This window comes from Tasmannia lanceolata, unplaced genomic scaffold (genome assembly GCF_043159265.1).
Source record: "Tasmannia lanceolata isolate RefF3 unplaced genomic scaffold, GAP_Taslan_0.1 ptg000013l, whole genome shotgun sequence".
NCBI lineage: Eukaryota > Viridiplantae > Streptophyta > Magnoliopsida > Canellales > Winteraceae > Tasmannia > Tasmannia lanceolata.
Window position 1 is genome coordinate 50,777,746 of NW_027518690.1, and position 15,431 is coordinate 50,793,176.

Below are 15,431 nucleotides of genomic sequence, written 5' to 3' on the forward strand. Positions count from 1 at the left end.
ACTCATTCTATCCATTTTCTCTATCATTTTCTTTTCTATTTTCTCTTTTGCCGTTCTATCAATTAGGGTGTGCTTTTTATCAGTCTTATTTTATACATTTTTCATTATAACACATCTATTTCATGTTAATGTATTTCTATTTTACAGAAAGGAAATGATTTAAGAGGGGATAAAGGCTACATCTCAAGAAAGAAATTTTGGCAACCATGTTTTTTTTTTTCCAGGGACTATTCGCTTCTCAAGTGTTGAGGAAAGGGTAGGGAGAGTGAGAAGAGGGAGAGAATTGAGGGGATGGTGGGAAGTGGCTGAAAAATATGGGAAATAGAAACTCTATTTTGAAGAAATTTTCCCCTTGGAATATTAGAGGAACAATGAGGGTAGAAGAGGAATAAGGTTGAACAGGTGTGGAAGGGCTTATAAAGACTTTGGCACCCTCCTTTTAACTGCTAGCTTTTATAAGGGTGGAAGAGCGAGAGATTTTGAGAACGGATGCCGAACACGCCCTATGTTTTCAAGTCATGCTAAAACACTAGGGAGAGGTGGCTAGATAACACTGGCCGTCCAAGGTTGCTTCCTATTTGGGCGTCCCCTTTATCATAAATTTCATTTGAATTTGCCTCGCTGAATTTTTACTCTCTCATATCCTGCTGCATTTCTCTGTCTAACAAATTCTGAGAAGAAAGTCAAACCCTAGAGAGTAGGAAACATGGAATCGACATCAGCTCCTCGTGGCAATGGCGGTGCTTCTACTAGGATAACAAACGCAGCTTCTACATTGTTCTCCGACAATCAATCTCTCATCGCTGTAAATCTCCTTTCACTCTCCTCTCTTTCAGTAAGACCTACTTCTTCTTATTTCTCTTTTTTTTTTTTCAGGAAATCCGAAGAGCGATTATGGTAATCAGAGCGATCGCTGTCGACTTGGAGAAGGCAAACCAGTCTGAAAAGGTAATCATGCTACCAAAACCCTAAATTAGTCTGAGAAGGTAATCTTGTTACTAAAACCCTAAATTCATTCGTAGTGGAATTTTTATTTTAATCAATAGGACTCTCTTAATTCAGGTGAAGGAATTGGAAGACGCTGTCCTAGAGCTCTTGGCGACGTCCGATGATTGCACCTATTACTCCTCGGCGATCCAAAATGTTGGCAATGGATACCAGCCTGGAGACCAGGTGCTTCTCTTTGCTCATCTTTGTTATCTATGCTTCTTTTTTGCCCTAATCTTTTTTTTTTTTTTTTCGAATTGTATGTAGCCTACGGATTTCAAGAAGTTGTTGGAGGATGAGGTTGCAAAGATCAGGGTCCCTTCAATTCCACAAAACCACCCATTATTCCGACAATTCAAGGAAGCTATCTGGGTATGTCTTTATGGTTTCGGACTTTAAACGTTGAACACTAAAATTCTTGACATTTTATTTGAGTTATAACTGATTTCTGAAAGTGGGTTGATAGCTATGCATTGCAATTGGATTCTTTGAAAGCCGAGGATTTGCTGACAACGTTGTTAGTCAACAATCTCGACTGCCCATAGGACTTCACTCAATGACACTTGTTTAGAGTATTTGCAGGCTAGGTTAAAACTAATGACAAATGATAATAAGATTGTAGGGAAGGGAGTGAGTTGACTGTAATTCCATGGTCCAGAGTAACTTAATAAGAAACAATGGTGTTGCTTTCATTTCCTCATATGGAGAAGGTTAGATGCATGGAGTTTGTTAGAGCAGGGTCACAACTAGATTAGGCTGCTGCTCTGTTGTCCTCTTATGAAGAGTGAAGTGTCAGGGTTCTTGTGAAGTTTATGGGCAGAAGCAATGAAGCTTGCAAGGTTCCGTCAGTGCCTGGGAAGTTTTGTAGGGGTAGAGGAAAGTTTATCTTCATCCATTGTGAAATTGACTATCCCTTTTGACAGATCTGTCAGTGAAACTAGTGTTTTTCGAAGAATAGTGTACTATTTTCACCTTTGGAGTTTGGATTGAAAAACACATGAAGTTTATCCTTGAAGTAGGTCCTTGGACCTTAGGTGGAAGTCTTATCTAAATTTTGAAGTCGAGCCATTGCCTTAGTGGTGATGCCCCCAAGCATGCAGTGTTAAGGTCGGAGGTTCAAACTTCATTCTTACCCATCAAAACATAAATAAAAATAGAAAAGCTGATGTTTCAAGTTACAACAACTCGTAGTTAATTATACTTAACTTTCATTTGGAATTGTTTTAATAGGTTCTTTCATTCATTTGGAATTGTTTTGGTAGGTTCTTCCATTTACATTTTTATTGTAATGGCATGTTTTGCTCAACAAGGGATGAGGTTAGCCTTTACACTAGTTGTGGTGTCCTCTGGCATGTAGCTTTGAGGTGAGGGATTCATATTCCGCCGTTATCTTCAAAAAATGAAAGGGATGAAGTGTGTTTTCTTTGGTCGATATTGCTACAGCCTCAAGAGAATGTCTCGCTATGCTTGAGGTGACTAAAAGTGAGTGATACTTTACTATTCACTTTATTTTTCTGGAGTTGCATGCCAATTAATGAGAAGCTCTTCTAAGCATATCTATGGAAGGTAGAGGCATGGTTTTAAATTTTGTCCAAAATCCGAAATTTCAGATTTCGGTTGGGACCGAAACCGAAATTTGGCGAAATTTCAAATTGTGTAAAATGGTGGTTGTTAGCTACATTTTCCCATGTTTGAATTTCTCTTTTATATATACCATATCTTAGGGCTAGTAACTCATCTGACAATTTCTATAAACATTTGAAAGCCTTTTGTAGCTTGTTTTAAGAGTCGAGTGAATCCATTCCTTGGGTTCTCTTTTGGTTGAATGACTCAGCAATAGTTATCTTATTTTGGTATTGTATCTAGTTTTATACCAACAAAGTTCTCTCCATGATTTACCACGTGGCCTTTCTTTCCGTTTCCATTACCCACTATATCTCTTCCTAATTCCACTTTGCATCATTTATTATAAGAGCAAGTTCGATTCATGATGGTTAGAGGATGAGGAATTCGGACTACACACATGGCACCAGTCCATGATCTCCCTATTCGTGCAGAGATTGACATGATATGACAATCTAATACCATTTTTCTACGCATGATACATGAGCTCGTGTAGAATTCCGGCACAAGAATTGCCAGTCCTGGACAACATGACTATATTCTTGAAGATCCTAATGAAGAGGAACCCTTTGACTCTTCAAGTTCAATTTCAGCCCCAACATACTGGTCCTTGCAACAATCAAACTAAGCGATGGGACGTCTATCACGTGCCACATATAATACTAATAGAAGTGTTGAATAACATGTATTAGGGTAGTTTAGTCATTAGGTGTATTTTAGAGGGTATTGTTGCCATTGTACATCACTTGACCTATATGGGCCTATATATACAAAATATCAATGAGGAGCTCCCTAGTGGAGACTCTCCATCCTTAATTCCTCTTCTTCTTCCTCCCTTCTAACCCTAATCTCATTTCTAACATGGTATCAGAGCAAAGATCCTTTGGGAAGGGGTAGAAGGAAAGAAGAAGAGTATCATCTCCACGCCATTCTCTCTCATCTCTCGTATCTCTCTTTGCCTTTACGCGCAAGGTGTTGTTTCCTCTTTTATTTTTTCCAAAGATCTCTCCCCAAATCTTCCTAATCTTTCTCTCTCGGTATTCTGTCTTTCTTGCAACTCTCTCACACATCTCTTTTTTTTTCCATTTTCTTGTTTTTGGAGTTACCGTAAATAACAAAGAAGAAATATCCTAAAATCTCTCCCCCATATCTCCCGAAAATATCTCTTCCCTTCTTTTTAGTTTTCCATCCCAAAATCTCATGCTTCTCTAAGTCCATACCCTTGTTGGGCTCTTTCTAGTTTCTTTCACTTCTCTTTATGCTTGAAATCTTTTCTTTCTTCAAGATGCCCACCAAGTGTTCGGTGAAATGTCCTAAAGAGATTTGGTGCCTTGGACATCTTTTTTTCGTTTCAAGTTGAAGGCCTTTGGCTTCAACTTGGGGGGGAGTGTTGTCTAGTGTTGTCATCTCTTTCTTTCTATTGTTTTGTATGTCTTTTGTGTTGATGTCATCTCTCTCTTTACATTGTCTAGTGTTGTCTTATATTTCTTCTTATGTCTTTTATGTTGTTCTTCAAAGGTGCACACCAAGTGTTTAATAAAATGTATAAGAGAGGTGTAGTGCCTTGTTTTTCTTTGTTCCTTTGTCTTCTTTTTCAAGGCGCACACCAAGTGTTCGATGGAATGTCCGAGAGGTATGATTCCTTACTTGTCTACGTTTCGTTGCAAGTTGAAGGTATTAAACCTCCAACTTCAGGGGGAGTGTTCTCATGTAGTTCTTTGTGTCTTTTCTTTAGGGAGAGTGTTGTTCCTTTTTTCTTATTTTTTTGTCTTCTTAGTGTTTGTCATCTTTGTTATCTTTTCTTGAGGGAGTGTTATCATCTTTGTTGTCTACTCTTAAGGGGGAGTGTTGCCTTAGTATTGTCTTCTTGTGGAAGTACTGTCTTATCTCTTCGTGTTGTCTTGATATTGTCATTCTTGTCTTGTCATCTCCGGGATCATGTAGTCTCGCCCGAGGGGGAGTATTGTTGGTGATTATGTTTGTCGTCTCCTTCGTCATGTATCTTCTTTTTCATGTCTTCTCTTAGCGTAATTTTTACGCATTAGTCGTGTCCGGCTTTATGTCATATCCTCTCATTTCGGCTTTATGCCTTTTCCTCTCTTTTCCGAGCGATGGTTTCCATTCTCATCGTTGGTCGGCTCTCTTACAGGCGACAGTCTGTTCCCGTCAACCTCTCTTTTACGGGCGATGGTGTCCCCATCGTTGGTCGGCTCTCTTTTCAGGCGACGATGTTCATGCCGTCGACCTTGTCTCCAGACGATGGTGTCCTCATCGTTGGTTGGTTATCTTCTCCTTCATTTTCTTCCTATCTTCAGGCGACGATGTTCATGCCGTTGACCTTGTCACCAGACGATGGTTTCCCCATCGGTGGTTGGTTATCCTTTTCCTATCTTCTTCTTATCTTCAGGCGACAATGTTCATGCCGTTGACCTTGTCACCAGACGATGGTTTCCTCATCGTTGGTTGGTTATCCTCTTTTCCCTTTCTTCTCTCCAGGCGACGGTTTTCCTGTTGACCTTGTCTCCGATGGTTTCCCCATCGATGGTTAATTTCTCTTGGCGTTGTGCTGCTTCGCCGACGTTCGTTGTGCGCACCTTTGGTGTGCCCTTTTTTGTTCGCTGGACCGTTATTGTTCCTACTACGGTGCCTCCATTGCTCGTGATATGCTGATCTGTTTGCTATGATGTCATTCAAGGGGATGCCTTGTTTGATCGCTCTCGCTGTTGTGCTACTTCAGGGGAGCTGCTTCTTTTGATGGCCGTTGATCTCCATGCTATTCACTATGGCCGTTACTACTTTTTATTATACTTTCATTATGTATTCACCACACCAGCTTGAAGAGTGTTATAACAAGCTGGATGTGTGTGTAAGCTTATTGTACTTTTTGTTATTTTTAGTTGGTTGTTGTAGTCTCCTTTGTAGCAAGCTGGAGTTCCATAGTATACACACTCCAGCTTGAGGGGGAGTGTTGAATAACATGTATTAGGGTAGTTTAGTCATTAGGTGTATTTTAGAGGGTATTGTTGCCATTGTACATCACTTGACCTATATGGGCCTATATATACAAAATATCAATGAGGAGCTCCCTAGTGGAGACTCTCCATCCTTAATTCCTCTTCTTCTTCCTCCCTTCTAACCCTAATCTCATTTCTAACATAGTATAAGAGCTAACGGGCTGATCCTTCAAGAAGGAAAGAAGAAGAGTATCTCCCTTCATGTCATCATCCCTTTATCTCGTATCTCTCTCGTATCTCGTTTTCCTCTCTTTATCTCTCTATAGTTTCTCCCTCAAATCTCAAATCCCTCGAATATCTCTCTCGTAGTGTCTCTCTTTCCTTGTCTTTAAAACCCTTTTTTTTATCTCCATGCTATTCACTATGGTCGTTACTACTTTTTATTATGCTTTCATTATGTATTCACCACACCAGCTTGAAGAGTGTTATAACAAGCTGGATGTGTGTATAAGCTTATTGTACTTTTTGTTATTTTTAGTTGGTTGTTGTAGTCTCCTTTGTAGCAAGCTGGAGTTCCATAGTATACACACTCCAGCTTGAAGGCGAGTGTTGAATAACATGTATTAGGGTAGTTTAGTCATTAGGTGTATTTTAGACGGTATTGTTGCCATTGTACATCACTTGACCTATATGGGCATATACAAAATATCAATGAGGAGCTCCCTAGTGGAGACTCTCCATCCTTAATTCCTCTTCTTCTTCCTCCCTTCTAACCCTAATCTCATTTCTAACAAGAAGCATTCGAGTGAAGCATTCTATAGACACCTCATTTTGTACAAACTTTAACCGAACATAGTCTAGCACACCAATTATGAGCATATACTTCTCGAATCAAAGAAATAACCATGACCTCCAAAACCACAAAATAACTCTCAAACGAAACCATTCCAGCACCGAGAAAACCATCTCTAGAACACTCAATTTACAAAGGTGAAGCCCCCCAGGAGGGTCTGAATGGACGGGTACCCGTCTGGCCTGATTCCATCTTCATGGGCGGCAGCGACACCGTAAAAAACCCGCCATCCAACGTGTCATCGACCAATATGATAAGACCCAACACTTTCCATGAAAACCCCCATGCGGTCCATTCGGCCAGCGCCCGATTGTCGGTGCATCCGACTGAGGCCGAAATGAAATTTCATTGTAGTAATTTTTTACATGATTTCATACAATATTTGACCTTTTTCAGCCTTATGCTAGTACCAACTGTACCATTTCGGTTCACACGGCCGTAATCATATGAAATATTGACGATTCTTGAGCTTTTCAACATAAAAAAAGGGGGGAAAGGGGGAGGACCGGAGTGAAATGGGGGAAACGGAAACCATGTACAAAGTGCAAGGAGACTGATGCAGGAGCTTCCCTTGGGCATTTTACGTCAGTTTCTATGTCTCCCTAGTGTAGGTTTATTTTGGTTTCACTAGTATTAGTCATGTGGTGTCATGCTTGTATTTTTCTTATTTTCATGTGTCTTTAGTGGCATTTGCTTACTAGGGGTAGTTAAGTCATTTCATATTGTAATGGGCTAGTATATAAAGCCCCATGGTCTTTCATTTTTTGGAATCCTTTGATGATTTAAAATTTGGAGAGAAATTTTCTCTTTTCTTGTTTTTCTTGAGAAATGAGAATTGCAAACTATTGATTGTTGTTTCTTTTCAATTTCTCCCATCTTTTCATCCCTTGTTGCATGGAAGGTCCTTTGCCTACGATTCTGTGCTTGATCCGATCTTGAGCCCCCCCACTCCCGAAGTACTATCTAGATCCCTAACTTGTTCAAAATTCAAAAAATAAAAAATAAAGATCTAGATCGCTTCCGCCAATCGTGCTCTACATCAATTTGGTATCAAAGCTGACGTGCAGAAGTTTCTTAATTTCTGCAATCCTCAGGCAAAATTGATAGATCCATAGCCGAAAACTTGAAGATCTGCAAAAACCGTGAGTTTTCCTCATCGAATCTCATCCTCCATATAGTCTGTAAGTGAAAGCCTATCGTTTCTGTTCGCTTGCTAAATTTAGAAGGAATTGGTGGAAAAATACCCAGATTAAGCCAAAGGATATTAGATGTATGTATTTCCGATTTTGATCTCGGAACAATTGAATTGAATCCATCTGATTTGGCACTCAATTCGTTTAGAATCGTCACATTCAAGCATTTTCTTTAAAACTAGAGTGTCTGAAAGCAGATCTGCAGAGTGTCTAAGGAAAATGTGTCTGGGCGGTTTGATCCAAATGAAGGCGTTTTTGTTTTGTTGAATTCAAAGCAGTCGTGCTTTTATGCTTCTGGAATGATCTTCACGACTTGTGATTTTAGCTGAATTGGTTATGCATGTTAGAGGTTGTACACATTCTTGAATTTAAAACGGTGATTTTGGTGTGGAATTTTCTCATTAATCCATAGAATCTACACGAATTTTGCAATCTGATGTTGCTCTCGGTTTTGGAGAAGTATGTGTGATGCTAATGAGATGAAGTTTATCTCAGATTTGGAACTCTTCTGAGTCTTTGTAGGAATTAAGCAATTGCAGTCCATTTCAGCAACTATCGTTCATGCCTGTTTTAATACTGCCATTGCATGTTTGACTTGAGGTTCCTGCCTGGGAATTCTATTGCTGGTTGCCATTTAGGTAAGACCTTTGACTTCCTCTTATATAATGCCAGGGAATTTCGAAGCATCTAGTGAGGAACTGAAACTAGGGAGCTAAGACGATCAACTCTTGATGCTGTCCTAACTACTTTATGCCAAAATAACACAGAAATTGGTTCTTTGCTAATGCATGTATGCTATTTGATAGAAAACATGTGAGAGCTTGGTTAGTGTATAAACTGTGACGTTGTGAAAAGAAAACTGCCACATATGTTTTTCTATTCCAGGAATCTATTTGCAAAGTAAATTGAGAAGTTGAAAGATCTTTTATTAATTGCAATCAAGTACCCATTCAAAAGAGAATTAGCAGCACAATCTTTGTGGTGACAGCAATATGTCTTGAGGATCTGCTTGATCATCTATACCATGTGCATGCTGCCATTTAGGAACTGTTTAGTTCAGTTAATTTTGGATTTTACATGCTATTTCGTGGAATTATCACCAAACATTAAGTCCGTGCTTATACTGGTTGCAATGGGTTTGGATAGTTTATTGTTTGAGCACTTGTTGGATCATATAGATCGAATCCCCTTCATATAAATTTGTGCCTACGGGATGTTTGAACCAAGGCCCGACAGTTTTAGTGACTGTTGATGCTTGGAGAATTAGCCCCTAATAGCTCCTTTCATGTTTGGAGCTTACTAATCTTAGTTGGTTCACAAAAGCCCGCTCATACTATACCTTTAGAACCCTTCTAATCTCAAACAACTTCCAAGTCTGTGACAGTTTGGTACATTATGATATTCAGACATGGCTTCATTTTTGACACCTATTAGAGGGTTGTTTCACACTAGCGCATTGTTTTGATGCTCATTCAAGGATTGTTGCCTCTGCTCATTTGTTGGATCGACTTGTGTTTGGCTCGAATACATGTGGACTAATTGGTACTGTGTTCACGTTCATCAATTGCCATTTTGGTTCTTGAAGGCTAGCTTGGTGGATTAGAAGCGGCTGGTAGTTGCAAACCTATTTGTCATTGTCTTACCCAAAGCGAGAGGCATTGTAAGCCTTTGGAATGGTAGCTGTATTCACGATGGAGTGACGTCAATTTCAGCAAGTTTGTAATCACATTTCAGCAACTACATGGCATTGTAAGTAGCATGGCTCCACGTGTAAATTGAGGACAGTGTTCCCAAGGGAAGAAGGAATTCAATCTCCACTATCTCTTTTGATTTGAGAGCCAGATCACCTACAGAATTCATTACACAACCTATGGAAGTTTGTCTCAGTTGAGAGCTGTTGAGTGTCAGTTAAATTTCCGCATGTCAGATCTCAGATTAGCACCTTGTTGAACCAATTGAAGCCTCAACTACATCTAAGTCTTTGATCTATATTGAATTCGGCCAACTAATGGAACCCAAGAATTATTGATTATTATGTATACCTCTTTTATTATCAACTCTTCTTTTATCTCTTCTTTAATTAATAATTTGTTGTTATATACCCTTGTATAAACCTAAAACCCTAAACAAACTGTTATTCCAATATTATATTCATTGCATCTAGGGTTGCAACTCAGGTTGGGTTGGGTTGGGTTGAGGCCAACCCGAACGTGTGTCGCTTCAACACTAACCCGACCCAACCCGAGCCCCAATCTAAGATGCATGAACCCAACCCTAACCCGAAACCAACCCTATCCCGACCCGACTTCCAACCCGAGGATTTGAATAATGCAAGAGAGAAAGAGGTTTACTGATCCAAGCAGATGATATACAGCAATAGGAAATAAAACTATAAAACCTATGGATGCTACACTAGAAAAAAAAACAATAATGGGGAGAGGAAGAAGAAGAAGAAAGGGAGTGAAAGAGCAAAAACAGATGAAAGACTTACCTTACGAATGGTGCAGATCGTCCTTCCACATTGAAGCGAATCCAAGCCCTCTTTTGCCCTCAGAAACCCTCTTTGCCTAAAAGAATGAAGTAACTGAACTTTTTCATCTTTGTTGATCAAATTTTTGGCATTGTTTCACCCAACCAACCCTTCCCTTTGCATCTTGTATTCTGCTTCGGCCTTTGAAATTTAGGGTTAGGGTTCGCAAGAGAATCACGAGAGATAGATGGTATTTTAGGAATTAATAACTTTTATTTTACATTTTTACCCTTATCATTTGTCATAATAATAGTTTTAGCTGAAACACGTTCCAGCGCAGCCCACCATCGATTTTTTTGCTCACCACCACAACCAACACGCAAGCATGCAAACGATACTCTATAAAATTGATTTGTGTGCACCGCCAAAACCAACACGCAAGCATGCACGCGATACTTTTAAAACCAATTAAATAACGAAAAAACTTTGGATTTTACATTGGTCGGTTGCCTACGCCTCAACCCTACCCCGACTCGAAATTAAATCAGGTTACATTTTTCTAACCATAACCCTAACCTGACCCGAGCAGGTTCCAACCCAACCCGAAAAAAATCGGTTTGAACCCGAGGGCTTCGGGTTGAACTCGACCCAAGTTGCTCCCCTAATTAGTTTGTTAAATGAATACCATATTTATATTGTTGCAAATCATGATAGTAATTTTATATGTATGTATGATTGTATGTGTATGCGTGTATCACAATTTTTTAAAATTTTTAGGAGTTGCTATGTCAGACACCTCGTATCCATGTCGAAACTCAACACGCAAATTCATGTTCACAGATCATGATTATTTATACTTTCTATTTCAGCGTTGTCACCATTTCTAAATTTACAATGTCCTACACTCCGTGTCTGTGTTGACATACGGCACTCTTGTTCGTGTCCACAAATCATAGGATATTAGTATTACTCAGTCAAGCGTTCCAAGAGAAGTATTAGATGGATAGCTTGGCATGGGACACTAGTATTATTCAGTCAAGAAACCGTTTAGTCTCTCGAGCAAGCATATTTAACAAGTTGAAATGAAACTTCATTTTTATCTTTTTTCCTCTTTACTCAAATTTCTGGCCTGGAGCTTATAATGAACCGATGGTTCGTTTTTCTTGGCTAGTCAATTAGTGAGTTGTATTCATAATCTCTATGGGCTTCTTTCTCCCTTCTGTTATTCGTTTATTCTTTAAAATATTCAATACTAAAAACTATGAGTCAAATTTACATATTGATTACAGTATAATTCAGTCCTATGTTTGGAGCTACTACAAGTACACTAATCTATCTTCTTACTCTGTGTTAGGATAAAGTCTTGTATATTTTAAAATAAATCTGCATGCCTTTGATTCTTTCTACAGAATGTTCATCATGCAGGTCAACCAATGCCTGGGGAGGAGCAGGAAGACATTGTAATGACCAGTACACAGATCAATCTTTTGAATATCACATGCCCATTAACTGGAAAGCCTGTTATTGAACTGGAAAATCCAGTGCGCAGGTATTTTACTTCTGTGGAAGTTACTATAGTGTTAATTGCAATCGATTACAGTAAAGATATAATTTTGTTTGCTGGATACCAGTTCTGTAAACATTTACAGACAAAACTGAGATCGGCTTATTTTATATTTGCTGAGTATTCCTGAAGTATTTCTCTTTAGCAGCTTGAGGAACATTCATTTTTTCAATTACCTAAAACGCCACTAGTTCAGCAGCTTGAGGATATGACTGATCTGTATCCTCATTTTTGGTTGTTTTTTACATTTTTTGTCACTATTGTTAGGTATGCAATCTTTGTTTTTGCAAATGATTTTTTGTTCCTTTTATATTCATCATCAAGTCATCATAGCGGAAATGAGAACCGTAAGCTAGAGGGAGGGAGGGAGGGAGGGAGTCTCTAGGAAAGAAAGGGTTGATTTGTTTTATTAGACATGAGTTTGCATTTCAAAATTCAAAGCTTGTTTGGTTTAAACTTAAACTATCTTAACATTTTCTCAAACTATTTTAGAAAGTGTTATCAGATTGGGAAACTACCCTTAAGTTAGTTGAAGATTGTGATTATGAGTCTTCTATAGGATCTTAGTGTACGTGATATTTAATGCCTAGAGTAGAGGAGGGTAATATTCATGACGCTGTCCATTGAAGGGCTTTTCTGTACATTTTTGCTATTAGGGACAGCATAAACAGTTTTAGAGCTTTATTCAATAAATCCCTTTCTTTGTTAATCAATTCTTTCTATGAATTCTATTTTTAGGCTACATCAAATTGTTATCAAAGCTGTGTGGAGTTTGTGATTTTCATGGGTTTCTATGGTTGATCTGAGATGAATTTGGATCTTATAAGGTGAAGTCTCGATTGAGGTTCAAATCAGCAAACCTAAGCCAAAAGAGGGAAATCTCTTCAATTTCATCACGAAATTGACAAAGGAATTCAATCTATCAATCATGATTTTTGGAGTTACGAAGGCCGGTTTGCAACCCTGTCATAAAAGTGAGGAATAAACAATATTACGGTCATCAGAGGCCAAAATAAAGAAGAAAACCAACTTCCAAATTGAGCTTCGTGCGGAGGGTTATTTGAAGAGGATATTTTTACTCGGAATTTTTGCATCCTTTTTTTTTTTGGTAGGTAAGCTGGGATCGAACCTACGGCCTCAAAGTTGAGATACAAAGCCTCAACCATTGAGCTACAGGTCTAACCCCAATTTTTATTTTTTTATTTTTTTGGGATCCTTGATTGTGGTTACAAGAGTTTTGACACTCAGGTTATAGGTGGAAAGATTTACTTACCATAGATCAAGGTGCAATATTTGCTCAAAGATGATCTGATTACTGTGGATTCTATTATGATTTTTATGATAAGGACATTTTGGAAGTTAGTCAATTGTAACAGTGAGGAAGTAGATTTTGAACAATACAGTTTTTGGAAGGAAGATGAAATTGATGAGGACTTTAATGAAAATGGAGTGTACACCGTTGATTCTATGATTACTTGCAAGTTTCCTTCTTTCTACAACATTGAGTATTCAAAGTTGGAAGTGTCAAAATTTATGATGATGATTATTGAGGAAGAAAGAAATTTGAACGCGTCGTCTTTAATGATTCCAGAATTATTTACTTAAAGGTACATATTATTCTCGAAAACTTATAAAGAAAAGCTTCTGAAGTTTGTGGATGGACAACCTGTGGAAGTGTGACTCTATTTTGAGTACTTGTTTTAGTGGGAAGTTTCACCATAATATTTATTGCTTGAAAATAGATGAAAGAAGGATGAAAGCCCTCAAGGAATTTAACTCTGGAATGGGTTTTCTCTCCAACTGAAAGGAATTTATGCAAATCAAGTTGGCCAGTGAGTACTGCAAGCCTCTTATCGAAGAGAAAATTCAAAATAGAGAATTATTATTATTTGTTTTCCATGGTTTTTTAATATCTTTTTTTTGGAAAATTCTCAAATTCTTTAAATTTAAGAAATTTTGGGTTTCTTAGTAAGTTGTTGTAAGTAGACTTTTTCTAGTTGGTGGGATTTGAGTTTAAAGAATTATTCAGCGAGGAAACGATCCTAAAGTTAATAGGAGTTTATAATAATGAGTCTCTTCGTTAGGGTCTTTGTATATATGCTGGTTTGTGCTTGGAAAAGACGAGATTATTATCCATGCACTCTTCATGTTAGTGTCCATCTCACGGTTTATTGTATGTTTGTACTTCTGGAGACTAAATAAAGAGGTCAAGAGTTTTGTTCCGTAATTTCTACTCTTTTGTTACTGTATTCCTCCTGGAAACCTCTGAAGTCTCTTTTTAGACTACGTTTGTTTCTACTCTTTTATTACTGTATTCCTCCTGCACACATTAATCATGATCCTTTTCTGTACAAGACAGCAGTCACATTATTCTTGTTTCATTCTCCCAAGTTTCATCAATCAGGCCCAGACTTCATGTGGTGGTTTCTTTGTTGAGTACTTTATGTGCTGGTGGTAGAATGCAGAGTGATTGTTGTGTACTCCTTCAGTTTGGGTTTATTTGTAGCTATTAATAAAAATGTACTTCATTATTGATAAAAAGAAGAAACAAATAGAGATTGTTTACTGCCTGAAGGATCATGCTATTGGTTCTAATTTTTTACCCATAAACGTTCATATGCTACTTTAAACACATGCTAAAATTCTTACTTGGGCTACTAAAGAGGTTGCTATTGAAGCATGTCCACTGTCAGGTAGAGATTTATGCAAACTCTTTTTTTTCTCTTTTGGTTCAGTATGGATTGCAAGCATATCTATGACAAGAATGCAATAATGCACTACATGGATAAATCAAGCTCCAAGTGCCCTGTAGCAGGTACTTTGATTTGCTGTTCAGTGTACCTATTCATTATTTTTTGTTTGATGAGTCTTATTCTTGACCGCCGTTGGCATACTCAGGGTGTCCCAAGAGGTTAGCCGCAGCAAGGTTGGTGTGTGACCCTTTATTGCGTGTTGAAATTGACGAGATGCGTTCGAGGAATGATGAAACTGCACGACCTTCCATTGTTGAAGATTTCACCGAGCTTGACGAAGAATGATGTACAGAGCCTAGCAAAACCAAAACTTTACAACTGCTGCTAACCTCATGGCATTACTCTTTTAGAGTATTAAATTTGTGAATTGCTCATTTATTTCTTGTGCTCCATCGTCATCCTCAGCTCTTAGATGCCTAAGTCTGGCAATATCTTGCTCTTTAACTGCCTTATCTACTCTTTGCATTTCATTTTCTAGAAATGCAAGTTTGCTCGTTTATGACCTGCTCTATGTATAGAAGTGGATATGGTTTATGTTATCTATGGTTCCTGAGGAGTATTGGCAATTTTTTCATCCATATGAGTTGGTTTTGATTTTTGTTTGGTGTAACAAAATTTCTTGTTATTTTGAAACTAACCAAAGTCTCGGGGGCCATTTGCCCATGCAACCCAATTGCATTTTTTGGTGCAGTGTGCACTTTACACACAAAAGCTCAAACGGCCATAGGGCTGGCAATTTAACCTGTGAAACCAGGGATCCGCCCCACCCCGAACGGGGCGAGGATTCCCGACTGGGGACGGGACGGGGACTTAAAAAATTCCCCGAAGCGGGGGACGGGGCAGGGATGGAGATGGACCCGCCCCGTTTTACTATGCAAGCCATTATCAATATCCTCTTATTTTAGTATTTTTTAAGTTAACATTAAATATTTTTTTTATGCTAGTGATATTGGCACTACCATATATTTGATTAAAAAGCTTTTTTGAGGTGAGGATTTTTGTGTGGGGGCGGGGATGGGGATTAGGTATTCCCC

General features: G+C 38.5%; 1 protein-coding gene across 2 annotated transcripts; it reads left to right on the forward strand.

Moving 5' to 3' along the window:
• The first annotated feature begins 437 nt into the window (after positions 1–437).
• HPY2 (RING/U-box superfamily protein) lies at positions 438–14,963 on the forward strand. Of its 2 annotated transcripts, XM_077395234.1 has the most exons (8): positions 438–566; positions 680–805; positions 877–948; positions 1,063–1,173; positions 1,255–1,359; positions 11,490–11,629; positions 14,380–14,459; positions 14,543–14,963. In XM_077395234.1, the coding sequence occupies exons 2-8, from the start codon at positions 707–709 to the stop codon at positions 14,680–14,682; spliced, it is 747 nt and encodes a 248-aa protein (XP_077251349.1). In that variant the 5' UTR covers positions 438–566; positions 680–706; the 3' UTR covers positions 14,683–14,963. The 2 variants fall into 2 exon arrangements, with proteins under 2 accessions (XP_077251349.1, XP_077251348.1); XM_077395233.1 differs by having other exon boundaries at positions 444–805.
• The last annotated feature ends 468 nt before the right edge of the window (positions 14,964–15,431 follow it).